General features: G+C 49.6%; 1 protein-coding gene across 2 annotated transcripts in view; it reads right to left on the bottom strand.

Moving 5' to 3' along the window:
- SLC4A3 (solute carrier family 4 member 3) overlaps positions 1-27,172 on the bottom strand; it is a 34,838-nt gene that overhangs the window by 3,494 nt on the left and 4,172 nt on the right. The window contains exons 2-20 of one of the 2 annotated variants that reach the window (XM_030454144.1): positions 25,878-26,018; positions 24,526-24,682; positions 20,639-20,967; positions 20,031-20,173; positions 19,232-19,443; positions 13,258-13,409; positions 12,447-12,627; positions 11,758-11,893; positions 11,477-11,651; positions 10,965-11,064; positions 9,037-9,221; positions 6,820-7,033; positions 6,284-6,505; positions 5,805-5,953; positions 3,617-3,811; positions 2,961-3,167; positions 2,276-2,365; positions 528-694; positions 40-293 (exon numbers count right to left, since the gene is read on the bottom strand). In XM_030454144.1, coding sequence (XP_030310004.1) covers positions 40-293; positions 528-694; positions 2,276-2,365; positions 2,961-3,167; positions 3,617-3,811; positions 5,805-5,953; positions 6,284-6,505; positions 6,820-7,033; positions 9,037-9,221; positions 10,965-11,064; positions 11,477-11,651; positions 11,758-11,893; positions 12,447-12,627; positions 13,258-13,409; positions 19,232-19,443; positions 20,031-20,173; positions 20,639-20,967; positions 24,526-24,682; positions 25,878-25,931 — 3,322 coding nt within the window. In that variant the 5' untranslated portion in view covers positions 25,932-26,018. The remainder of the gene's footprint in view (positions 1-39; positions 294-527; positions 695-2,275; positions 2,366-2,960; positions 3,168-3,616; positions 3,812-5,804; positions 5,954-6,283; positions 6,506-6,819; positions 7,034-9,036; positions 9,222-10,964; positions 11,065-11,476; positions 11,652-11,757; positions 11,894-12,446; positions 12,628-13,257; positions 13,410-19,231; positions 19,444-20,030; positions 20,174-20,638; positions 20,968-24,525; positions 24,683-25,877; positions 26,019-27,172) is intronic. The other variant, XM_030454145.1, reaches the window with a different exon arrangement.

Genomic DNA, 27,172 nt, shown 5'->3' with positions numbered 1-27,172 from the left:
TACCCCACTCCCCACTCCTCCACCCAATCAGAAACTCACCAACAAGGGCAGCAATAAGCACTCCTGTCACACGTTGCTCTTTCACCTCCTCAATCTTGGGCTTCTCTCCTGGTGCAATGGCCTTGCTCATGACCGTCAGGGCATTGACATGGGTGACAGAGCGCACTGTTGCGGCGGTCAGCCAGGGCAGCCCAAAGAGTGCACAAAGCCCCCCCATAGTGCCTATGAGCAACAGGTCCAGGTGGAAGCCAGAGCCTTTCATCAGCTTCCTCTCCTTCTTGCTCACAATCAGCCTGGGAGGAAAAAGAGCCCAGGTCAGTACTAGGCCCACCTCAGTGCCCAAGAACAGCACTGTGGCTGCAGACAACATTCACTCCTTGGAGAGGACACACATGAGAAAAACAAGGAGTAGGCTGAGGAGAGGGATGGTGGCTGTCAACCTCAGGTTAAAGGTTTCCTTCTCATTCTGTCCCAGCCTTGCCTGCCCACGGGTTAGTGATAGATGGCGTTGGTGGGGAGGTACTCACGTGGTGATTTGTGTCTCCATGAAGATAAGAATGAAGACCAGGAGGGCAGGGATAGCAGAGGCAAACATCATCCACAGAGGAAAGGTCCCACTGCTGCCCATGGGGTGAATGAACCAGCCACGTTTGTGAGGAGATGTGACGGATAGGCCAGAGGGAACATTCAACTTCTGGTGGTGTGGCCACAAAACCCACAAAAAGCAGTTACTCATCAATACACACATGCCCACAGCCTCACACAGGACTAGCCTTGATCCTCCTGATATCCCTGGTCTAAACGCTTCAGATGATGGGATACCCACAAATAATGGGATTATCTCATGGATAATCCTCTTCCATGAAAAAAATCCCATGTTCTCCTAATATGAGCCTGTCTCATTTCCTTTATCTATTGGAATTTGCTTGGGTTTTGTCCAGAAAACCAAGGAAATATCTTCCCCCAGGAATCTCACCCCTATGTTGGTTCTTGTGTAATTATAATGCTCCTTGACCTCTGATTGGACAAATCAAATGTTCTGAGCTGTCTACCCTTCTCTGAGATGGCTTTCCAGACTTTCCAAGCCTTTTCTGAGACATTTTTCCAGTATTGTTTTTGCAGTGTGGACCCCAGAACTGGCCACATTATCTGGAAATGACCTCATTTTGATTGTGTTCAGAGGGAATATCATGTTTGTGCTCCCATCAGAGACCACACAGACTCCTAGCTGCACATTGTGCCGACCCTGTGTTTGTCAGCATTTGAACTCTCAGCTCTGCACTGCTCTACAGCAGTCCTTGCTATGTGCCTGCGTGAGCACTGCAAGAAGAGTTTATGATTTGCATTTATGTTAATCAGCACAAGTATGAATAATATTCCTGGAATGCTTGTACTTGAGCTAAGCTGTGTAGCCAAGTACCATTTTCTCAGAAAGCTTTGTACATATGCTGAGTTAATACAAAAATGATAATGCCTTTGATAGGAACTGCAGAAGTGTAGAAGGGTATGAAAAGGATGTACAAAGTGCATGGTTTTACTAACATCTGATAAAACCAGATTTTTCATTGAAATTTAAATGAAAACGAGTGCATTTGTTAAGCCTTGGGCTGTTTTGTTAAAAAGCTTGCATGCTGAACAGGAACTACCTTTCATCTTCTCCCTGATGTTAGCTGAAATAAATACCAAAACAAAAAGATGTAACTACACATCGACTAAAAAACAGGGGGAAAGGGAAACCTGTGAGATGGATTTTCTTGATAGCTTTCTATCTGGTACACAAACCAGGAAATAAATAATTGTTTTTGAGATACGGTGATCAAAATCTATAGAAGCCTATAGTCAAGAAGAGTATAAATATGTTAAGTACTAAACCCATGGCAAGCACCCCACTGAAACCACCTCCAGACTACATGACACCCCCTTCAATGTGCATAATCAACTTATGTCTTGCTGCCTGATTGCAAGTTTTAAGAGATACAAATAAGGAATTAACTGCATTGAATTTCTCCAGTCCCTTAATGCCTCCCCTGCTACTAGCTGGAATTAAAAGAGGGATGCCAGGGGTACTCCAGTCCTTGTCTCAGCCTCAGTGAGACCCTTGGAGCTTCTATTTAGCGGGGGAGTGAGAATGAGATGAGCATCTCAGTTTGATCTGTGCTGTTATGACTAAAAAGGCAGGAAACACAAATCTCCTGTTGCACAAGAGCAGGCCCAGGTGCAGCAGGGTTCACTGCTGGGCTGCAGGAGGGACCCTGAGGCCGGTGCTGGCGCCTACCTGTGTGTATGTGTCAGTGATGGTGTAATCCACCAGCACCATGACCAGGATGGAGATGGGGATCCCGAAGTCTCCAATAATCCGCCGAGCCTGCAGAACAAACATTCCTTGCTGGCAAAGGGAGCAGGCTGGCTCCCCACACCCAGCCTGCTACACGGAGTCTGTGGCAAAGCCAAGGGCCACATGGGGCCAAGCACCACTGCAAACCTGAGTACTGCTGATGAGCAAGACAAGGGAACCCAGCCTTGGCCTATGGGGCTGCACATCCCACTGCCCACAAAACACAGAGTCCTTCAGCTACTCTTACGTGATGAGTTAATTGCTCCAACTGGCCTGTTTGACGGTGCTCCAGGTACTACACTGATGCCCTGCACATACAGAGATTTGTGAAGGGAGTAAGTTGTAGGCTGTCCTTCCTAGTTTAACACATTTGTATCCAGCGAAAGGAGCTTTCTCAAGGTCCAGAAAACTTTTCAGCAAAGGTCACTGAAGCAGGACTTTGCAGACACCATCAACAGCTACCTCTGGTCTGCTAGCCTACCAACCTTTGGTACTGGGGATTTCTGAATTGCTGGTGTTTCTTTGTTCTCCAAATGCTCTGGAGAACAAAAGGCTGTAGCAATAATAATTTTTTTTTTTTGGCACTTCCCTTGTCCTTAACATCTGGGTCCCACAAACTTCCCACCTTTCCTCCTAAGAAACGGCTGTTCTTGAACTTGCGCATAAAGAAGGCAATGAAGAAGGTGCCCAGCATGAGGATGAGGGAGAGGAGTGCAGTATTGGGCTGCATTCTGATTCCCAGTGACATTGCATCTGCAGACAGCATGCTGGCGTTTAGGCTGCTCTGCACGTTTGGTGGATAGAACTTCAGCAGAGGATGTTCCGCAAACACCTGGGCAAGTGAAAGAAGCAATGGGCACTGTCACTGCAAGGATGGGCAGCAGGGCACTGTCACTACTAGGGGCAGGGGGATGCAGAGGTGTCCTTCTCTGTGGAGAGGTGAGGGCAGCAGATGGTGGGTGTGGACAATCCCAGCATCTGTCACCTCGCCTCACAACCTACCCAGCTGGAGAGGGCTGGGGAGAGAAAAAGTGGCCCCTCTTTAATGCCTCCTGCAGGAAGAGAAGGGGAGACAGACATTAGGGATTGTCCTGCCAGCCTCTGTGGTGGCACAGGGGCCAGCTGGGCTGGGGCATGAGAGACCAGCAAAGAACTGCTCTGCAGAATGTCTAGGAAAGCTGTGGCTGTGCTGGCCCTGTTCCCCTGCCCCTGTACACTACACGGTGTGTATGCTTGGGTGACCAAAAGAAGCGGGAGCCCATCTCTCTGGGGAGGGTTCACCTTGTACAGTTTGTAGAACGTCTCGTAGATAAAGATGAGGGAGATGAGGAAAGCAAAGATCTCCTGGGTGAAGGGTGAGATATAGCGCACCAAGAAGCTTCCCTCAGCTGCCACGATAATGAAGATGAAGACGATGAGCCACAAACCAATCCATACTCTGCCTGTCAGATACTCAATGCCTTGTGTCTGGCAGAACTGAAAGGGAAAGAGGAAGGAGTTATTAATGGCTGCCTCCTGCATCTCCTCTGTATTAAGCTCACAGACTGTCCTGGAAAAAAAGCATTCACAGCTAATTGAGCATCCAGTAGATACAGTGAGACTCCAGACCTAAAGTTACAGGTAAAGTTCCAGACTTTGCATTAATGCCTGCCAGCTCACACCAAGAAAGTCTTCACTGGCCCCACCTTTGCAAACCCCACCTTGCAAGGAACTCCTTCACTCTCAACTGAATCTATCACATGCATGACACTCCCTGTCCCACCCGTATCAGAGGTGCCATTACTCCAACACAGCTCTCTACTGCTTCATGCACGCAATAGCACAAGCCTGCTTCAGGAAAAGGAAAACCTGAGCAGCCTGCTGTGTCCTGCTGCACAGAGACTACAGTAGCTGGGGCACAGTTCCAGACAGCACTCTGCATACACACAGTTGTTTGTGTGGAAAAAAACCCTGAGACTCTCACCACAGAACAGACCATCTCCACTGCCTCTGCTCATCCCAAGTACACACAAATCCCAAACCTCCTCCCATCACAGCAACACCAGCTACTTCAGCCACAAATCCTAGGCATACCTCACTCTTACACATCCCTCCCTTTGCAGCTTTCCTAGCCCTACCACCTAGCAGTACCCTCACACAGGGCAGAGAGACATCTTTCTACACCATGAGTGGGCAAAGCTAAAGCAGTCAGTGAGAAGCACAGTCATAGAATCATAGAATGGTTTGGGATGGAAGGAACCTTAAAGATCATCTAGTTCAAAAGCCCTGCATGGGCAGGGGTACCTCCACTACACCAGGTTTCTTGTAAACCCATCCAACCTGGCCCCAAGGATGGGGCACCCACAGCATCCCTGGGCAACCTGTTGCAGTGTCTTGTAGAATCATAGAACTGTCAGGGCTGGAAAAGACATCCAAGACCACTGAGTCCAAACGTCAAGCCAGAAAAAGAACATCATCACCCTTATAGTGAAGCATTTCTTCCTAATATCTTAAAACCTAAATTTATATTCTTCTAGTTTAAAGCCATTACTCCTTGTCCTATTGCTACGTGCCCTTTCGAAAGGTCCTCTCCAGCATTGTTGTAGGCCCCCTTCAGGTACTGGAAAGCTGCTACAATGTCTCCCCAGAGCTTTCTCTTCTCTAGACTGAACAACCACAACTTTTTGCAGCCTGTCTTCATAAAAAAGGTCTGGAGGAGAGGTCAGAAGAGAGCAGAAAAACTCTGTGCAATGGCATTACTGGCTCCAAACTCTTGACACACCAGAGTGAAAATCTAGCTGTAAGAAAAAACATGCTTTAAAAGCTCAGACATGCTAAGAGAAAAAAATAGGAGAAGGATTAGATCCTCTGCTTGAAAGTACATTGACACAGGGATGGTTTTTAACAGTGAAGAGGTCATGCTACTTATGAAAGAAACATGTCCATCCCAGCTGGCCAGTAGTATCTCTGAACTGAGCTTGGGCTCCCATATCCTTGGGGTCCTCCTGAGAGGTGAGAGTACATGGGACATCCCAGATGCGTGGTACACTGAGTGTTGGGTTCTCGTACAAGGAAACCTGGACACAGGTAAAAGTTGTGAACTAGTCTTCAAAGGAAGCTTCAAGGACAGGAAAGAATTACTGAGCAATATTTTAGGATGCAGCTACAAGCACTCCTTGTGCCAGGATGAACTGTAGCACAGGGCTGAGGAACAATGTTCCCCTCACAGCCAACAGGTAGAGAAGCACTGTTACCGCTGTCACACCTCAAGGGTGTCAGCCCATGGGATACAGCAACAGGAGGCAGAAGTCTCTATGGCATAATTTGCAAAGGGTCAGTAGAAGCAGGGCCAGCCCCAGCTGAGTTGAGAGCAGCCTGGCAGGATCCAGGGAGTCCACACCATTACAGACCCTTTAGGGAGCTGAGAAATGCTGGCTGCCCTCCCCAGCATAAGGGTGGGTGCCAAGCATAGACACTGCTTCTCATGTACCTTATAAAAAGCTTCTTCAAACACCAGCAGAGGCCCTGAAAAGCCAATGACCAGGAGTGGCTGGGCTCCAAGCAGGGAGAAGAGGATCCCTAAAACCGAGGTGGAGATTATCAGCTCGGAGACCCCCATGAGACCCTCAGTTTTCTCTCCTGGGAAAGAGAACAACGTGTGAGTATTATAACCTGGACACAGGCACCATCACTGCAGGCAGACAGGCTGCAGACACAGCTCCAAATGGAGATGGCAGGTCCCTGTTCCAGCAGTCAGAGGTCCCCTGCATTGGGCAGGGAGTTCAGACAGAGTCCGGGGAGCCCGAGCTGGAGAGGCTGAGCAGCAGAGAGGGGACAAGGCAGGAGCCAATGTGCAGCACTGCCACTCTGCTTAAGTGAGCAGCACTGAAGCCCACCCCAGCACAGCATCACACAGACACAGCCAGTGTCCCAGCGTGCAAAGAACAGACCAGAAAGCAGGCCCATTACCTAGAAGTCCCCCGAAGGTGATGGCAGGAGAGAGAGCAGCAAAGTAGATGAAGAGAACGGCCGCGAGACACTGGCTGTGCAAGGCGTCTCTGATGTCACTGAGGTATTTGGGGTACCTGCGCTTTATGTCCCGAACCAGACCTCCAAAAAATATCCCGGTCCGCTTCAAAGGGTCGTCCTCAGCTTCCTCCTCCTCTTCCTCAGCTTTCACTTCACACAGCTCTGGAAGTGCATGGAGGGCAGGGCTTGAGCAGGGAAAGGCAGGTCTGCCATTGAGCTGTCCCACTCCCCTATACCCCCTGGAGACCTTCCTCCAGCAGTGCTCCCTGTGACTGCACATCCCACTCTCTCCAGCTGCCCTCAGCTGCCAGAGCTGCCCACAGCTACTGCCCTACCTCCCCGTGTCCCCCTCCCTGCTGCCCACTGCAGGAGCCAGGCCCCGCTCACCCCTCTGCCAGGCTCTGTGAGGGGGAAGCTCATTGGGGCACGCAGGGCTCTAGGCACAAACTCTTTTGCCAAAATGTGAGTGGAGAGACCTTTGGCTTCCTGGACAGCCCCCTCCTTCATGAACTTCTGCTCCCTCTCTTTCCTCTTCCGCAGCAGCAACTTCTGGAAGGTGGCAATGGATTTGAGCAAGTCTTTTCCCTCCACCTCTGATGGGGGGATGACAATGCTGCAGTCCAAGAACTCATTGATTGCATTGAGGAGGTCTTGACGGTCATCTGCCATGTATGCAGCTTCATGGAAGTGCTGGGAGGTGCAGGGAAAAAGAGAGAGGGAGAAGGCTCAGACTGAGATTGCACTCATCTACCTACAGCCTGGAAACACACCACTTCCTGTGACCAAACAATAACATCCCACTCCCTCAACCCATTACTTGTCTCACTACTGCCACTGTGACTCACACTCCTGAATCCTTCCTGTCCAACTATCCAGTGTCCCACATAATCCTATGTCTGTCCTCTCTGCCCTATCCATCCTTTCCAGTAAACTCCTTGCTCATGCTTTTCTCCTCCAAGCCCCACTGCTCTTGCCTAAGATGGTGCTACTGCAGCATCTCTGCCAGCTGCATGCTCCAACAGACTACAGGGTGCCCCTTGTGGGACTTCACCAAACAAAATCAAATCTGTGCTTTCCATTGCATGGTGCCCCCCTTTCCCTAGCCAGCGTGCTTACACCAGATCACTGCATCAGGCCAAGATCCTTCTCCTCACAAGCTCTGTATACCTTTGCTCAATTGTGTAGGGCTTTTGTTCAGAGTCCAGCTCTGAGATACCAGAAACCAGGCACCATATAAAGACTTTCCCTGCTCCTGCAGCCCAGAATTAGGACTCTGCAATACCCTGGTGTCCTGCTATTCTAGTCTTGGGTTTGTTTGAAAGGAGAACTGGTGGAGCTCTGAAGCACCACAGATAAAAGCTAAGGAGGGAGTATAGGAGACCCTTAGGACTCTCCACACAGGAGAGTGAGGGAAAACAGGAGTCTGCAGCTTGAGGGAATCTATGCAAAGAAAACCAGGCAGAGAAGGGGAGATAGTCTTTACAGCAAGGGCAGGATGACAAAGAAGGACTCCAAGGAGACCATGATGGGATAGCAGATAGGAGGGCCGATGCTGGCAAATGGGCAGAAGTGCTGCATTGCCTCTGGAATGTGCCTGCAGAGAAAGGGCTGGAGGAAGAAAAAGTGAACGGCCTGTAAAGCAGGTAGGGGACAGCCAAGGTCCTTGCACACAGACTCCCTGGAGCCACAGCTTCGAACTGTAAATGATACTGTGCTCTCCTCATGGCGCCAGCCACTGTGTAACCTTGCTGCGGCCAGGCAGCTGCCTCCTCTCTCTCAGCAACACAGGAGCAGAGGCTCTGATGAGCGAGACCAGCCCACAAACACAGTGCTAAAGCTACAATGTAGCACCTCACCTCTTCTGGCTAAAAACACAGCCTCAGATGAGCCCTGTACAACTCCTGGAAAGCAATCTTTCATCTAGAAGCCCTTGTTGCCCACAACCCACCTCCTCTAGGTGGACCTTTTAGACCCCAGTTCAGGGAGAGTTGTGCACCAGTGGCAGGACAGGCAAGTTTGTTATTCTGTTGCAGTTACATGGTACCAGCCAGAAGGACCCTGTGAACCTCTGATACTGGTGACCTCGATGTATGCAGCACATGCTCAGATTGTCTTTCATTTGCCTTTAATTCCTTCCCAGGATAATGAATTTAATTTTCCTGCCATGTAGCCAGATGGGGGACTTACTAGCACATCACACACTAGGCAGAAAAACCTTCCTGCCTCCTCATCTCTCCTCCTCCATGGATGTGCTACTCTGCATAGATGCCCCAGCCATGAGGCTCAGCTAGAAAACTCCATCCAAACTCCATCCTGGCAATAACAGTCCCCAGGCATTGCTGGGTCTTTCTGTCAGCGTGGTCTGGGCCTGGTGACATGGTCACAGGCATGACTCAGACTCCCATCCTCTGTGAAACATCAAGACAATTCCTCTAACCCTGGGCAGTCCTTCACTCCTGCTTTTACATTTGGTCCCTGTTTTCACCCAGCCAAGAAGCTGTCATTCCCTCTGTACTGAACCCTCCTACCTTGGTTGAGCGAGGCTGCTCTTAAAAATCCCAGGTGCTCATGCCTGCCTATCCTACCTGGGCCTTTGCTCAGCATCTCTCAGCACTCTTATCCCAGAACTGACTTCTGAGGAGCTACTGAAGCTCCCTTGCCTGTGCCAGCATCACCATCTGTCAGCTACTCACCTTGTCAGACATGAGGGTGGAGATTGAGCGTCCAATTTCATGGTAGTCCATGTTGGCTTGGCTTGGTCCCAGCAGCACAAAGATGAATCTGACAGGAATCGGGACCTCCAAGACAGATTCCAGGAAGACAGCCTCATTTAGTCGGACAAAGGCCATAGTTGGCTGCTCCAGGAACTGGACACAACCTGCCAGGAGGGAATGTTTGCAGCAGAGTTAATTATTAGGGTGAACTGTACTGGGCTGACTTTAATGGTGGAAACAGGGATTCTGCGTGTTCCTATGAGCCCTGCAGCCCTGTACTTGTCTCCAAGACCATGGACACAGCACTGATCTTCATACTGAGGACTGCTCCATGTCTCCAGTTCACTGATCATCCCCAAGCAATACTACTTCCCTTAGCTCTCCTATTCCACTCTTAATGCATGGGCTCTACTTACACTGTAAGAAGCTAATTTTTAAATCAGAAGGTTGTTTCCCACTATGCCACTGCCTCATGGAAGGAAGTCTTTTCCATGTTACTTATATCAAACAAACTTCTAATCTCATGGAATAATGAAATCAGGTGACCTATTTCCCATAAACCTTACTGCTTGGCAATAATTACGTTCTTTTCTTTTAGCACTTTATTAATTGAATCCTACATTAGCCCTGCCATGATTTTGTCTAGGAAGGATGTCAGGTTAAGCAACCTATAGGTACTGGGTGACTGTCCTTTCATTCTTCAGCACTGATGCTACAAGCTTTCTTCTGTTTTTCTCGAATATTCCCAGTATTCCTAGACTTTTTTTCAGATGAAAATGAGCCAGTTCTTTAAAGACTCTTAGGTGCAAATGGCACAGTTTGTTTTACAATGTCTGCATCTCATCAATGCTTGGCAGCCTCCTCAGCTCCTAACAGATTGGGAAGTTCTCCTGCATCCTCCAGCACACCAGCCGCTTCCTTCCCATTCTGAAGACAAATGTTGATTGAATACTTGCATTTCTCTGTGATTATTATTGAGCTTTCTGCCATCTGCGTCCAGCAAAGTGCTGTGATCTGTGTTAGACTGGCAAATCTGGGCCATCCGAGTGGCCAAGCAAATCCCAAGACATAGCCTCGGAAATGGCCAATGTTCAGTTATCTGAGTTTACAAAGCTGATTTGGCCTCATCATGGTTAAGCATCAGCTTGGTTGAGCTGCCAAGCCTCTTTGCCTGAGCTTTTCATCTATTGGATAGGCAATGACATTTATTGTGCTTGTAGTGTAGCTAATGTTTGCTGAGATGTTACTGCCAGCAAAGTGCTAAGAAGGATTACTCTTGTGGTCAGAAGTCACTAAGCCCACTGATGCTCGAGACTGCCTGCACACAGCCCTCTTGTACAGAGAAACATCTCCAAGCAGTGCTATCACCGATACCCGAGACCTTGCCACCAGCCAGCCCCTGCTTCCAGAAACTCAAAGCTCCTAGACACACACATCCAGCAACCAACATCAGCCAGGGCAGGGCCCAGATGCTGGCAAGGTGTGAGGAGGCCAGATGGAGAGCAGCAATGGTCAGAGGACAGCGTGAAGCCCAGTATCAATCAGTGCCTGGTCATTAGTGCACTGGGCAACACCTACTTACTTTGGAGCTGCAAAATGTGATGGTCTGGTGAGCCTGGAAGAACTTTCTCCTCTAAGCTGGGCCCTGGCTTCCAGCAGCAGTGTCTATCAGCCTCTTAATTTAGGAAATGAACTACTCATGCACCCCTTACATTTACCACAGACAAAGAAAATGTGGGCTGTCACCAAAGGACAGAGGAAACAAGGCTCCCTCCCCAGCTGAACTTTGGAAACATGTACAAGATGACTGAATACCTCTCAGGAGGAAGAACACAGACAGCTGGAGCCAGACCAGGGTCTGAACTGGTCTCTTTTGGCACCAGAGGACTCTAAATGCTGCCTCTTACCCACAAGGACCACTGTGGCCTCTGCATCTTCAGGGATCTTCTCCATCAGCTTCAGGTATTTACGGTGGCCCTCAGAGTTATGGAGATGTGGGTTTTTCTGCTGGGGAAGGATACAAACAAGTAAGGGTGGAGTTCTTGTGCCATGATCACCCTACACAGCTCTGCACCTCACGAGCATATCTATCCAAGGTTGCCTCAGCTGCATGCCTGACACCCTGCTTCAGAGGCAAGGCACCCTCACAGCAACCGGCCACCCTGCAAGTGCTGAGACTGGTGCTGCCATTACATGCTCAAGCAGACATCTGCATACAGCATGAGGCTAAAATCAGGTCCTGAAATCATAATGCAGTGACCTGATTTCCAGTACTCCAGGTTATCCAGGGAAGCTCAGCCCTTGCACATACAAGGCCTCTCATGAAAGAGCCCAGAGGTGGGTGCCAAGGGCTGCCATTGGCCAACAGTTGTCCCCAGGGTGTGGAAAAAGAAGCAGTAACACCCCATGTCACCCTCACCTCCTTGCACTCAGTTTCTTGGGCCTTGGGGTCAGCCATCTCAATGCGCTCTTCTCCCATGAGGGGCACACAGGTGTCAGTGGTGTGGTTGTGGTGATGGTTCCCCACAATAGAGTTCATGCTGGAGCTGGAGTGGTTCCTTGGGAAGAAGCCCTCCTTCTCATCATTGGGGTGGCTGAAGGGAAGAGCAGCAGCAGCCATGAGAGGACCTGCCTCCCATGCCACCTGAGGCTCACAGACAGCCCCTGAGCCTCCAGAGCCCTTGGCCATCTACAACCCACCTGTGCTTTAGCAGCAAAGCACGCAGCACATTGGCTCGGTCCTCTGCTCTGATCTGGTCAGAGATGATCATGGTCTCCACCATGAGGTGAGCGATGCCAGGTAGTGTGGTCTGCTCCAGGTCAAGGAGGACAGCACCTGTCAGCAGAAGGGGAAGAGCCCTGCTCCTAGTGTGCAGCACTCCCTGCTGCATGCACAGTGTGGGGACACACCTCTCCCACCAGGAGCCAGGCTTTGGTTGGGGTACAGATGTTCTCAGTTGAGAAATGCCCCAAGTTCAGATGTCCCATATCCTCTGAGTAAACCATTGTCCCAAGAGAACCCAAAAGCTCCGAGACACACTAGTAACTCCAGTACTTCCCTCTCATTTTGGTCTTCCACAATGACTGAACTTGTCCTTTCACACCAAAGATGGATCAAGGACCTGCAGGTCCAGGCACAACTGACTGTCACAGCTGCCATGTGTCTGACAGCAGCCAAGCAGAGAAAGGAACCAATACAGGCACCCTTGGACTACTGCAAACCATGGCAAACAGTTTGTAGGATGGTTTGTCTCTGCAGACCCTACATGGAACCTGGACACAGACACAGTTGGATTGTCTCCAGTCAAGGGCCAAACAGCAACAGAAGCTGTTTAGCAAAACCTGTCCCAGTGCAAGACACAAACCCTGGCTCACAGTTTCTGACTCACCATGGGCAATCGTCTTCCTGAGCTCCAACAGGCTGCGGAAGGACAATGAAGCCACATGGGGTTTCCCCCACCTTGCTGTGTCCTCCTCCACATCCTCTTCAAACTTGATCCAGCGGGCTGTCTCCCTCCAGTGCATCTCCTGATTCTTATCCACCACCAGCTCATTCAGCTCCACAAATACCTGGTGTAAATAAGTAAGGGTATGAGACTGCTAAGGATATGATACTTCTATCAATTGGACATGGTAAGCCTCAGGCTTGTTTTCAAGGTACCACTTGGTATAAAGCACTGTCTGAGCAAATCTGCCTTAATTAACCAGAGATTTGTTGAACAAAAGCAACCAGGAAAGGTATCACTGGCAGCATGGCAGGAGCTTCCATCAGCCTGTGGAACACCAGAAAGCTCCAAGTCAGATAGTGTAGGTAGAGGAGAATGAATGATGTAGTGCTGCACCTCTCTACCAAACTGTGACATTTTTGTCCCCTGCCTGCTTCTTGGTTTCCCCCAATATTTCCCACACTTACCAGAGATGGTGATGCTACTCTGCTTGCAACTTCCACAACATCACTACTATTTCTGTGACTTTTTAACATCTTTCCTAAGGTTGAAGCTTTGTGATTTTAGAGAAATCCCTGCTTTTTATTGAAAAAAAGTTTATTTTCAGTCCTTGTGATAAGAGCTTGAAATGGCACCCTCAAGGTCATGTAAAGAATTAATTACAATGAAACTATATCTATCACTTTATAAAGTGCCTGTTTCTAGTCCTGATTCATGGCTTCTGAACAAGTGTGGGAGGACAGCACACGGATACCTCATGGGGCTTTCTATCCAACTTCTTTTTCTTCTTCTTTTTCTTGACAGATGGAGTTGATGCTAATTTTTTGCTTGTCCTGGTGATCTGACTCCGAGATGGTTTTTTCATCAGATGCCTCCTCACACCAGGATTATCTTCAAAACGGTGGCCTTAAGACACAGGAAAGGAAAAAAACCCACCGTTGTGTATAGCAGAAACACAGTCTGGCAGGGAAACACAGCTAATGAGAGAAGGGTGGGCTTAGATAATTCTATCATTTGATAGTTACGCTAGCAAAGCCCTGGCAGCTGGAGGACTCACCATCATTCTCCAGACCTTTGAAGATCCTTCCTGTCTCATCTGCCTACTTTGCATCCTTCTAGACATCTGACAGCTGATCCCTTCAAGAAAAAGGCTTCCTCCCAGGCTGTGCATACTCTTTGGCATCACAGTAAAAGCTTTTATTCATGGTACCTGTGTAAGTGGTGCATGAACCCTTCCCATACTCCCTCAACAAAAAGCAACTTGAAGCATTGTCTGTGCAGCTCTGCACCCAAGCAGCACAGGCAGGGACCTGGCTGGGGTTTATTGCTCCCACTGAAGGAAGTCCTGGTGCTCAGAATAAAGGGCAGTGAAGGGGAAAGATATTTAACTCCTGGTCTGGGAGACACATAGAAATATCAATTACTATTTTATTTAATTGTGCAGTGAGACTGTAGGATAAGAGCACACACTGAGCCCATGAAGGATGGGCAGTTAACTCCAGGTATAGCTGTTTCTAGATGACCTGCGGTGCTCCTGTAAAGCCCTCTGGAAGGTCAGTATTACAGAGGATTGCTTGCTGAATCAAAGCCTCCTAAAGCATCCAGAGAGGCTGTTGAAGCTGCATTACAGACCGACCCATCACCAACCTATCGGTGCCAGCACCCACCAAAACCTGGCCACAACCCTGCCAGTCCTTTTTGCAGCGTCAGAGAGACAACACACGGGCAACAGCCTGCCATGGGAAGATGTTTCCCCGGCCACTTCCCAGAGAGAGTAAATATATCTTCCTCAGCACAGACAGCCCATGGGGAAGGGAAAAGCCTCAGAGCCCAGCTCCAGGATAGACAGGCTCTCCCAGGTCATGAAGTCAGGGGTTTTGCTTAGTTTCAGTCCATTGAGGTTTGTTGGCCCTGACTGTAAAGGCAAAGACAAGGTCTTCTCTGTGGGAGATTAAGGGCAGCTCTTCACTGACTGGGATAAATGTTTGGTCTCCACATAGCTTTCTACACTTAGTTTCAAGACCTGCAGGCATGAGAGGTAGTAAAAAGCACTGGGTTTGATGGCCAGGTGGTGTCTTTGTTGCAGGAAAATATCTTTACCTCTCTGGCATGGAAAGAGACAGCCCAGCAAGAGGCCAGGCATACCATGGCCTTGCTCCTTGGAAATCTGGGTTGCTAAATTAAGTATAAATTAATCAATACTGACCCTGAGGGTATTTTCCTCCACTGGCTGCCCTGATGATGGCTGGACTCCTCCCTGCTCCATTTACTGCACTGCAATGTCAATAGCAGCCAATAACTGACCACTACCATGAGTGCTGTGCTTCCTTGCACTTCTGCATAGATTTCTCAATTCCTGCATGCATAGGACCCACTTCATGGCACTTGGTGTGGATGTGTGCCTAAACAAGCAGGTCACCAGGCAGCACAAGACCTTGGTTTCTGGCATCTTTCCTCCAACCCCTGAAGCTTCTGATTCTCCCATGCATCCTGGGACTCATTCTCACTCATGTTCACCCTAGAAGAACAGGGCGAGAGGATGCTCTGCCCAGCAAGGCAAAGCACTTATGAAGGCACAACAAGCCTCCCACATGGCAATGCCAACCTGCCACACAATGCTTTTCAGCAACAGCCTTAGAAACCACACACAAGTGTTGGCCTCAGCCACTAAATGGCTGGAGGATGAATACAAAAGGAGCCATGTTTCCTGCCAGCATCTCCAGTGACTCCCACACTTGCTGACAGGGCTGGGAGCTGGAGTGCTGCAGGTTCAGAACAAGCTGGTGAAAGCACACTTCCAGAGCCCCATAGAAGAAAGGAGCAATCCATTTTTCTGCTTTCCCTTGGCAGTGCTTGTGGCCACTGAGATGGTAGCTGGAGAAGACAACTCATAGCAGCAAGGTGGACAGATGCTTAATTTTGGAAAAGGCCACTGCTTTTGGGAGCTTCATGCAGAGTCCATCTGTCTGTGCTTCAGATTGCTCTACAAAGAGCCTTTCTGTGTGCCATCAGATTGGTGCTTCCTCCAAATAAAGTCAAGCTCAAGTGACCACTAACGTCTGGGGTCCTTACTTGGGACAGAATCTTGAACTGAGACCAAAGGGTGAAGTGCCCAGGGCACTCTGTTCTCCTTGCTTGAAGCTAAACTCTCCAGGGCGAGATGAAGCAGCCAAGGACAGCTCTTGCTATACCTCCTTTCCACTGTTACCCAAGAGCAGAGCCTGAGACAGTGACAATATCTGAGGACAAAGCAAAATACTATGATGGCTCCAATAAAACAAAATGGTATGTCACCCTCCCACACATTATCTGACAGTCTCCTCCAGATCACTGGCTTCCATCAGTCAGATTTCTTGCGATGATCGAGTTCCTTTTCTTCCAGCTTAAATCTGAAGATGACAAATAAGTCTTCCCCCACAGTGCCTGTAGTAGTCAGTCCAACTCATCATGCAACTGCCTCCAATTCTCGTGTTAGCTCCTGCTTGTCCCCTTTCATTGCCCTCTGTCCAGAAGCAGGAAGCCCAGGTAGAAGCATTGTAGTAGTTGTACTAATACTAGAAAACAACTTGCTAGCTTGGCATTGTGGGGATGGTGCACACTTTCCATTTATCCCATTGGTTAAGTTATAGCAAGAAAAAAAAAGAAGATTGAAACCCTACCTCTCAGAGTATTTCAAATTAGACAAAATAAATGAACTATACCATAAGTCATAAACCTATGCTGGCTTCAGAAAAAAGCTACTGCCATGCTCTGCCCAGAACCCAAGTGTCTCCTGGCTCCTGCTGAGTTCAATGTGACAGGGACAGTTGGACCCCAGGTCATCCCCGCTGCCATCCAAATGTCCCTGCACAGCACTTTCCATGCTCTGAAAACAAAAAGGAGAGCAAGGAGACCAGCTTGGGTCCAACAAGAACTCTGCTCTGCTCAAAAGCTATTGATTTCCCCTGGATCCAAGTTGGTCCTGGAAGAGGTACTACCATAGAGTAAAACAAGTAAATGGCACAGGCTGGATGTAAACTGACTTAGCAGACTCTGGTGTCTATGCCACCTCTGTCTCCATCATATCTGTCTGCAGGATTAACCCACTGTCTGGATTAATTGTGCAGAAATATTTAAGAGTTAACTGTACCATACATCCTGTTTCAAGCACCTGCACTATTAGCTGTAGCAATGAATTGCTATTAACTGCTAGCAAGCCAAATTTCCCTACTTTACCAATGATGCATATCACACCACACAAAAGTGATCTGCCTCTTCTACCTTACAGAAAACTATCTTTTCCTGGGTGAATCTGGGACAATTTCTCACTTTTAATGTACAGTTTGCTCAGCTCAGGACAGTTGATAGAGCCAATTTGTTCCAGGTTTCTGTTTTAAACTTTGCTGCTATTACAATATCAATTTACAGTAAAAAGTAGCAGACACAGCCAGAAGCAAATCCCTACTTTCTGGTCTCTGCAGAAATACATAAACAAGCTCTTCTTCCCTAAAGGCTTGTAAAGATGGATGAGCTGAGAAAGAGAACACGATTGTGGGACTGGAGGCAGGGGACATTGTTTTGCCTGAGATCAGCCACAGAGGCTCTAGCAGGGTCTCAGGATGCCTTGGTTCAGTTTCTGGCTCTGCAGAGTGCTCTAGCCTCACCACTCCTGCATGCAAAGCTGGTAAGCAGCCTAGTTCTGAGGCCGCATCACCGTCCTGTGTGCACTGCTAAAATCCCTTAGAAAATGAGACCATGATCTAGATGAGGATATCTGGGCAGTGGTCACAAAGCTATGGATATGAAGTGTCACTTCCAAAGTGACAAAGAAAGCCACCTTTTAACTGTGGGTTACCACCACCTGCCACTTGTGTGAGATGAGAGTGAGGGTCTGGTTTCTGTGCAGTTCCCAGATTGCCCCAGGGACCCAGCTCAAGAGATGCACAGGTACAGAAACAGATGAGGAGAACAGAAAGATTATCTTTGCTCTAAGAATTCCTATTCTCTACTTCTCTGCTTTTTCCACTCCCACATTCTTTCTTTTTTTCCCTCTTCTAAGCACCTTGGCCAGCCTGCCATTAGCTAGTTTCACAGCTGTCCTCAAGCCTGCAGACACAGGGCCTAGGTTATTTTTCCCTCCAGGCACAAGGCTACAGAGCAGAGCTGAGAACCTGATACCCACTGCTGCTGCCAGACCCACAACTTGGCTCAAATTCCAGCAAACAGACCAGCAGCACACTGTCACCCTGTGCTACAGATGTAAAGGAAAATGTCTCTGCTTTTATACACACCTCAGCACAGCTGCTTTTTCTCTGGCTGTGGCATGAGAATGCTTATCCTGATAAGCACAAACAGCAAGATGCAGGCTGACTCCAGAACTGCTCAAGTGAGACACACACAGGGAAACACCTCAAGACTACAACAGCGATTTGTACGAAGACCTCCCAGACAGACACACAGACACCAGACAGATCCAGTGGTGCCCCCAGACACACCGTGGGGCGGACAGTGCCTCCACTAAGCCAGAAGAGCAACCTGACACAGAGTGCAGACAACAAACACAGCGTGAGGGATACACACTTAGCTGGGGGCTATGTTCTATGCAACCGTGGGGTCACTTACAGTACTGCTCTGGTACTTACAGGTGGGCTCCCCGCCTGGGTAGCCCAGATGGTTTCTGATGGCCTCCCATAAATCATAGTCTTCAAAATTGAAGGCAAACTCAAAGTCTTCATAGCCGAGCGAGTTGCGAATGCAGGTGCCTATTGCAACCTCCGGGCTGCTGCCCCCTTCTGATTCCTTCGCTGCCTCCTCTCTCTCTTGAAGGGTTGTCATTTTGTCCTTGAGAAGGTCAGGGGTCAGGTGCCATGAGCCACTCACCTTCAGAGGGGCTGCGGTAGCCAGACTGATGCACAGAAAACAAGCTGTCCCTGGGAGGCTTCACTGCAGCCCTGGGACCAGCCCCAGCTCCTTGCTCCCCTCCTCATGGGGCATGAAGGTGCCGGCTGCAGCAGCCCCTGGGGATTGATGAGGTCCTGGAAAAGCTGGCTCCACCTGGGGATGCTTCCGTGGGGGGCTGGCCCTCTAGCTCCTCAGGAGCAGGATCCTCACTCTGCCGCAGGATCTCGTGCCGGCTGCCCAGAGACACAGTGCCCACGGCCTGGGGACAGCCAGGCGGTGTGTGCAGCACCGCTTTGCTTCCTCACTCCCCTCTGGTCTCTCCCTCCCTCTCCAGCCTGCAGAGCAACCTATTGAATTCTCCATGTCCTCGGGCCTGGAGCGTGCATTTCCATGACGTCTCTGCCCTTGCGCCACGCACACGGGCGGTCCCCCTCAGAGGTGCTCTGGAGGGGGCAGCTGCCTCTCCGCCAGCAGAGCAGAGAGGAGAGGCTCCTCACCTCCGCTTTTCTGCAATGCTTGAGCTGGCATGTCACAGTGAGGTCTAATTGCTGGGAAAGTGTGTCAGGAAAGGAGAGAGCTGGGTCTCGGGGAAATGCAGAGAGCAGTGGGACAGGTGGATGAGCAAGCATCTATGGGGCGGGTGTGGAAACAGGGACCAGCGCCATGGACACTGCACAGCTCATGGAGAGGAGACAGGGCTGGAAAACAGAGGCTGGGGGACAAGGAGGTGAGGATCAGGTCCTGTGGCAGGCTGAAGACCATGCCTGGAGCTGCTAGGGAAGAGGGCAAAGAAAGGGGAATCAAGGGACATACACACTAGTAACATAAGCAGTGTCACAAAGCCTCACTTTTCATGCCATCCAAGTCAGCAGACGCCAGCATCTGGGCCTCAGCCTCATCTGTGGGGACACGCTGGTACGCTGCACTCTCCAGTGTGGTCATGCTGCCAATGCACATCCTCTCCTTCAAGTCATAGGTAACACGCTGTCCACTTGCCACCTGGCCCCAGGGCTTGCGCTTCTCCCACCCACGAGACAGACGTTCCCGAGGCCCAGGGAGGCTGTAGGAACCAAAGAGATGGATGGTACCAAACGAGGTAGATGAGGATGGGCACTGGCCCCACAGGGAGTGAGGTCCTTCAGCCTAGGCCTGACCAACAAGTACCTGAGAAGGAGCAGAGTCAGAAGTCACCTACCCCAAAACCTAAAGGTTCCCCCTTCTGCTCCTCCTCTACCCCATGGTGGAGTGAGATCAGCTTGTGGTCAGTGTCGGGGACCTAACTCTGAGTCAATGGACTCTGAGTCCTCATGGACCCCTGACTCAGCCAAGCCTCCTGGGGCTTCCCAGCCTGCAGGTCAGCAGGACCACACAAGTTAGCTGGGAGGAAGGGAATTCCAGGTATGCAGCCAAGTGCCTCAAACCTGCATCCTGGGGATCCCACAGACCCAGACTCACAGGAGTCCTGAGGAGTGACCATCCTACCAGAGAGCAGCCATGTTGCTCACAGCCACTCTCCCTCTGGGCCTCATGTCTCCTCTGGCTCAGCAGGCAAGTTCAGGCTGGGCACAGATGCTTTTCATGGGGATAGGGCCTCTGTGGGACCATGAGCCCAGGAGAGCGTCAGGCAGCTCAGCACCACCCGCATACCTGCAGAGGGAGGCAGGGTCCTTGTCCTGCAGCAGGTCAGTGAAGCGGGGCACAGGGGACAGGATGCCACACTCCTCTTCCACACGGAACTGCACAGGAGGCAGAGTGCTGCCAGGCTCCTCCTCATCGCTGCCGATGGTGAACTGCAGAGATGACAGTCCTGACAGCAAGAGCTGGGGAAGGCAGTCCTTCGCCCCAATCCCTGGCACACTGATTTTCCTCATATCCCCACCTCCTAGATGGGGCCACAGCAGCTTCTCCTATATGCCCTATACCCTGGGACTGAACATATTGAGCCCCACACACCCTATGAACCCTAAGAATAGCCACATTTGTCTTTCCTTGTGGGTCTTACTTCGACAAAATGGTCATGGATACTGTACCTAGCATCTACCCAAAGTAATGGCTTATTTATCACTGTCCTCCAGTATCAGTCTCCACTAGGCAAGGACAAAACCATTCTTCCCACAATATTGCACAGCAACAGCCTCGTCTCATTGAGAAGCACACTCCCTTGACCATGCACCCTGGCACCCTCCTGGCACTGATACTCCCTCCACTTCCCCCCAACCTTCAGGCCCCATGCAGATAAGATGCCCTATGCTTGCCTTTGGTTTGCTTGGGGGCTCCAGCTTGGGGGATGTACCCTTCCCACGAGCTTCACCCTCAGACTCTGCAGAAATCTCTTTCCTCTGGGCCTCCTCTGTCTCAGATTCTCCTTCTTCCTCTTCTTCCTCTTCTTCCTCCTCTTCTTCCCCCTCCTCGTCCTCTTCCTGGATGGTTGGGGTGACCTCTGAGGGGGGTACAGAGGTTTTCTTCTTTTTCCTCCTCCTTTTTTTCCTCTTGCTGGCACGGGAGGGCCTCTTTTGGAACTTGAGGGCAGAAGGGAGGTGAGTGGAAAGGGGATGATGGATGTGGTGCGAGGTTTGGCGGTGGACTGAGAGAGAAAAAGAGAGTCAGGGGCAGGAAGAGGTTGGGAGGAACCTGCCAGGCGCCCCTCCAGGAAACAGCATGGTTTGGAGATCAAGGGCCAGGAAGGGCAAGGAGAGCCACCAGCCCACAGGGACACAGCAAAGCTCTTGCAGTGATGTGACAAGCTATGTCCAGCCTGGGATGGCTGGAGAGGCAGCTCCAATTCAGTGCCAAATCACCCCAATATAGATCCACTGCCCTAAGAAAGTCAGGTCTTCTCTCCTAGTGCTGCTGCAAGCCATTTGCGTGGCTAAGCAAAGCTGCAGTGGCCTGCCAGAGGATCCATCCCTTTCCTAAACATGAAGAAATGCTTCTCTCATTCTCAGACAAGCATGACTTGAGCCCTTTACAAATATTTCTTTCCTGCTAGTACTCTTTGAGTTAAATAGCTGAGCCTTATTTATCCCCCAGGCTTCGACAGAAAGTTCCCCTGTGCTTCCCCAGGAACCACAGACCGTCTGTTAGTGCAGATGCAAACTAAGTCAGCACCCCAGCTATTCTGAGGGTTTGTATCTACTGGGCTCTGAAGTACAGGTTCAATTAAGAGGCTGTCTTTTAAAAACCAGGGTAAAAAACAGGGCAGAAGGACTTTTCTTTAAACTAATCTACAAAGAGAAATTCATACAAGCTTGACCTGGGTGTCATGGGAATTACAGAGTGAGAAGAAATTAATGGTATTTCTGAGACTTCACTCAAAAACAATGATAATGCACCAGGCAGAGAACAGGGCAAGCTCAGCATCTCCCCATGAGAGAGATGAAAGCCACTGCTGCCAGGGCTGTCTGCAGGCACAAAGGCTTCCATAGAACAGCCTGCAGGATGTGTAGATCCTGGGGCTACACCCGGAGCAGCCGAAACCATGGGGTCAGCAGCCACTTTGCAAGGGGGCTTTGCTCAGCAGCTCTTCCTGAGGAACTGTTTCCAGTCTGTTTTGATTTGGTTCCTTCCCAGCTTTCCTGTGACATGGCAGCAAAACCTGTTTATAGTGAAAACCACCTTCAAAGGACATTTTCAATGGAAGCTGTAACTATCTCCCTGGGAGAGCCAGGCAGGTTCATTGTTCTGCTGTCATGTTTCCTTTCCTTTGGTTTCTCAAGTCTTTTCTTCCTTGTTTCCCCCCTTGGGAACAGCAGGGATATTTCACACACACCACTGGCTAAGCAGGAGACGTTTGTGGCAAGATGAGAGGAGATTCAGAATGGTTAGACAGCTGCAAATTGGAAAGAGTTTGGGCTCTTTATGAACACTTTTCTCCCACTGTTTTTCTTTTCTTTGGATTAATTAGTTATGTACCTTATTTCACTTGCAGGTTTAGGCAGATAGACCCTCCTGTCATTCTGCTGTGTTTCTGTAGCACTACTCTGCATGCCATGGATAGCTCAGGCATGAGTTTTTAACATAAGAAGAAGCAAGGAAGATCCCAACTGTACCCACATTGCTCCTTCTATGGTATGAAGCTGCTGGTGAGGACACAGCACATCTTTCTCTTTCAACTTGCTCACACAGCCCAAGACAGAAACATCTGCATTTTGGATCAGAAGGAAACAAAAGCCTTGAGCTGCAGGGAAGAGCAGTGGTGAAAAGGGGTTGATCTTCAGCCTTGCACTCAGCCCTTCTCATGTCAACTGACCATGTCTCCACAGAGAGGAGGTGGGAAAAACATACTGCTCCCAAACACAAAAGGCTTCATGCTTCTCTCTTCTTCTTCCCTATCTTCCTGCAACTCCTGTGTGTCCAGCCCTTGCCCTCCTTCCCTGCTCCCTTCCTTGCTCTGCCTATCTGTATGGAAAGTTTTTGCCAAACCAGTGTCCTAGACATTTGATTACACTTCTCAGTGAACTTGATACAAAAGACATGAAAAAAGTAATTTGGATAGGGAGCCTACATTTGGAAGGAAGAGCCTACATACTGGGAATTCCTGGCTTTGAATGGGACAGGAAACATTTCTAAACCCAGAGAGCATTCACCTCCATGGGCTCATGTTATCTTGCAAAGTACAATGACCTAAACACATCCTCCAGCTTTATGAATACAAACTGTATAAAGCTTCTGATAACCAGGGTTGATATAGTCCAACATAACAGGGATACATTAGAAGCTCAGAGGAAAACAAGCTTGATTCTGACCAAAAAAAAAAAAAAAGACTCTCCTATTTAGAAGACAAAAAACCCAGCAAACAGTACAAATCTCTGGTGAATTTGTCAAAGAAGCTTCTGCCATGCATGCTAAAGCAGATATCTGTGTCCTTCAAGCCAACCCACACACCTGTGCACATAGGCAAAACTTCTGAGCAGTAAGTCCTACCAACACAGGACAGGTATTCAACCCACAGCAAAGCTATTAGCACCTTGCAGCCATGTGCACAAGTGACTGTGTGCTCAGGTGGAAAGTGTTATTTGAATTGAGCCTCCGTAGAGAAATCACACAAGCAGGAAGTAGCAGCTGGAGTGCAGCACAGTAATAAACTTTTACCAGCAAACTTTTACAACAGTCATTGGGAATGAGTGGCCAAGCAGAAAACAGCCTGGTGATGTACTTGACACGTAATGTTCCTGAGGTTTTATCCCACCAAAGCTAAGTTGGAAAATAAGCAGTATCTGATCACAGAGAGCCGAACAGCAGAATACTTATAGAATATGCTAAGTTGGAAGGGACCCATCAAGATCATCAAGTCCAACTCCTGTCCTTCTGTAGGGTATGCCCAGGATCTGAATACTCCTTGAACTCAAGCAGGCTTGGTGCTCTCCCAACCGTTGCTACTTGTCCACCACACAGCAGACTGCTGGCCAGGCACCTCCTCTTGCCTTTCACTGCTATGACTGCAAACTGATGCAACACACCTACACCAGGTGATAGCCTATGATCCTTCTTCTGGGCACATTCTCATTCTACAGCCAAAGTGAGTTTGGTAAGGCTGGCTGCCTTCATCAAGGAAGGGCATTTGAAGGAATAAATATGCTGATCGGAGGAGTTCAGGTGAGAAAGTGATAGTTGTTTTAAATTCACACACCATTTTTATTTTGCAATCCTTTCTTTGAGCAGATAAGTGTGATAGTTTTGTGGCTGCTATTTAGAAAAACAACAGGCATGTCTGACTGGAGCCATCTGCTTTCAGACTGGGGAGGACAGCCTGGCTTCTGGCCATATTTGAATGTTTCTTTGCAGCCCTATGGAAGAAAACCAGTTTTGAACTGGAAATTTCAATACAGGGGAAGTGGCTGCAGAGGCCCCCAACACTGGGTGAGGAGACAAGCAAACACCCCAAGCTGAGCTATGCTGCTACTTGGGCTGGGCAGTAGCTACTCCTGCAGGGATGGAGAAAACAGGGAACAGACTGGGATGAGGCTGTGGGCACTGGTGCTAAACTGAGTATACGTAAAACTTTGGGAACACTGCGAAAGGGGAAAGTGAATAGCAGGATAACACAATCTACAGGGTTCCAGAACAATGCTACAGAGCACATGAGGCTGAGTGAGGGTTGGTGGCGAGGGTGGAAGTGGGGAAACAGTTCAAACCTACATACATTCAAAATCTCTCTCACTGTAGCTGCGTCTTTGCTTCTCCAGATCGCTTGATGCTGACTTGCTTATCAGGTCCCCAAATCTCTCGATTGACAAAGTCTTATCCAAGTCCTCATCGTCCTCGACACCAGGAGAGGCTTCCTCTGCATGAGCTCTGCCCTGCACAGAAATCGCCAGACGAGAATCAAACACTGCAGACCCCTGCAGCCCCCTGGATCCTGCCACCCAGCAAACAGTGCTGGGCTTGCTGAGGAGCATCAGGCTCCACACAGCAGGGCTGGGGCAGAGATGTCTCACTTAGAAGCATAGCCTTTCTTAAAACCAAGAGTCAGCAGCCAAGACTCCAAGCCAAAATCCGCAGAGATACCTTACCAGTCCACCACATCTCTCATGAGTGGCAGGTATCAAACGACTATGTCAGTGCTGGTCTCTCCTACTTATCTGGAATTTCTCTCTCCTCACATCTAACTGCTGCTTTCCTTTGCCCAGTCTGCCATCCCTCCCTTTCTTAGACTTCCTCTATACTTCCCTCTGGGAAAAAACATCACTACCTTGGTGAGCCACCCCTTGGGGCAGTGACCACTCTGTGCCTTCCCACCTTCCCTCTGCACTCCTAGAGCCCTCCATTCCTCTTAGGCATGCCTTTTTCTGCCCTTTTCCCTCCCGTTTCAGGCTATAGGTGCTTCTCTGCCTTTTACTGGTAAAGACTCTTCAAGAAGAGCATCTCCAGGTGACTCCATCACCAGCTGCAGCTGGTAAAATTTTCCATCAATATCACTGAAATGCCAGCATGAGCTGTTGTGGACTCCCCTGTTTCCATGGAAACAAGAGGAGGCCCAACTGTGACAAATCTGTGCTGGGCAAAAAGATAGTATAAAGCAAGGCAGCTTTAGCTGAGTTGTGCCTCTCCCCGTAGCCCCCAGCTGTTCCCAGCTGTGCCCCAGCAAAGCTGCTTGAGCTTCCACTACAGCCAGGCCAGATGATGGGAGAGCAGCTCTATATCTCTGGGGGAGACTGCTTCTCTTCTCATCTCAGTATCCCAAGCCTAAATGAGGAGAGTCTAATTGCAAGCTGCCCATCTCCTCCTGCCACTTGCCTACCCCACCCAATGGCATACGAAGGCACAGAGACCCCACAGAACAACCTCTGGCATTTTGGAGACCACTGTTTGCTGTCTGCATGGAAAGTGGCAGTGGGCTGGTGGGCAGCCTTTGTGCAGACCTGTCCCTGGAGAACATGGGCTGTGTGTCCTACTGCAGCAGTCTGCCAGGGCACGGGTCCCACACTCAGCCTGGCAGGACCATGGACCCTGGGGAAGAAAGATGGCCCTGCTCCTGCTGGATTCCCACCTCACCTGCTGCAGGTCGATGAAGACATCTCCTACGGGAGGGGACTCTCCAGCTGCCATTTTGGTTCAGGACCTAAGAGCCTGGGCAAAATATCAACCCTTCTCTTTCACCAGCAGGCACCCAGCAAACCTGGAGAGTGGCATAACCTGTGGAGAGAGGGCAGGACAAGGGAATGTCGTGGGAGATGGTTGGCCACTGCTCTCAACCCTCCTGGCTCCTAACCCAGAGAAGTCACCTTGCCAGCCCTCAGGGAACCTTTCCTGGAATCACTAGGGCAAGTCTGTCCCCTGGTACACTGCAGCAAGGGTGCCCAACCCGTGCTGCTCTAGGCACCAGCTCTGACAGCTCAAGGGCAGGTGAGACCTTGCTCTCCTCCAAATGATTTGCTTCATGGAGAGTGCAGGGGCTGATTGAGGCAGTGGCTATTCAAGAGATAGAAAAACCTCCTGCTCAGTCACCTCTCCACTGCCACATCTGTGCAAAGCTGGGGTGTGTCTGACTGCTGGGAAAGAATAATGTTGGAGAGGTTAGGTGCTGGGAGGGCATGCCAGGAGCAGGCAGCAGAGTGGTCTTGGGCCACTTAACTTTAACAGGGAAGACCCAAAATGGCCAGAAGGAACATCAGAGATCTGTGCAGGCCAGAGAGATGGCACAAGGACAAACATTTCAGCATTCAAACACCACACACAAAACAAGACGTTACAAGGAAAGAGGCCAACCTTCAGACTGCAGACCTGCACCTTGTCTGCACCACTGTGGCTGGGGGATGCAGAAGACCCAGGGGACAGCCCAAGGGAGTGATCTGCTCAATGTGCAGCTGCAAGTGAAGAAGGCAATGAGGTGCCACAGGTGACAAGAAGTAGGATGGAGACTAACACAGAAACAGCTGCAGGCTCATCTCAGCATGGGCTGCAGTCCAGGAGGAATTGGAGATGACACTGGGAAGATACCAACCTTTAAAAACTCCTCTGATCTCATACAGAGGACAGAAGATGTAAGCACATGCACAGTGCTTTGGACACAGGGATAAGCAAAGTGTTCTCAACTCACAGCATGAGAAAAGAGACATTAGTTAAAACTACAATGGTAGAATACAAATGAATTTAAAAATGAAAAAAAAAAGATTTTTTTTTTAGTAATGTCATTGCGCAGAAGAAGAAATACAAAGTCAGCGGATAGCTTGGGCATCTCTTTGGGTAACAAGTTGTCATATTTATGACAGAAAGTTAAACCCATCTTTTAGAACAAGCTATTTTCCAGCTATGAAAGCTTTGGAAGAAGTATGACAGGTTATGGTAAG

This window comes from Calypte anna, chromosome 7 (genome assembly GCF_003957555.1).
Source record: "Calypte anna isolate BGI_N300 chromosome 7, bCalAnn1_v1.p, whole genome shotgun sequence".
Lineage (NCBI taxonomy): Eukaryota > Metazoa > Chordata > Aves > Apodiformes > Trochilidae > Calypte > Calypte anna.
This window is presented reverse-complemented; position numbering and strand designations above follow the sequence as displayed.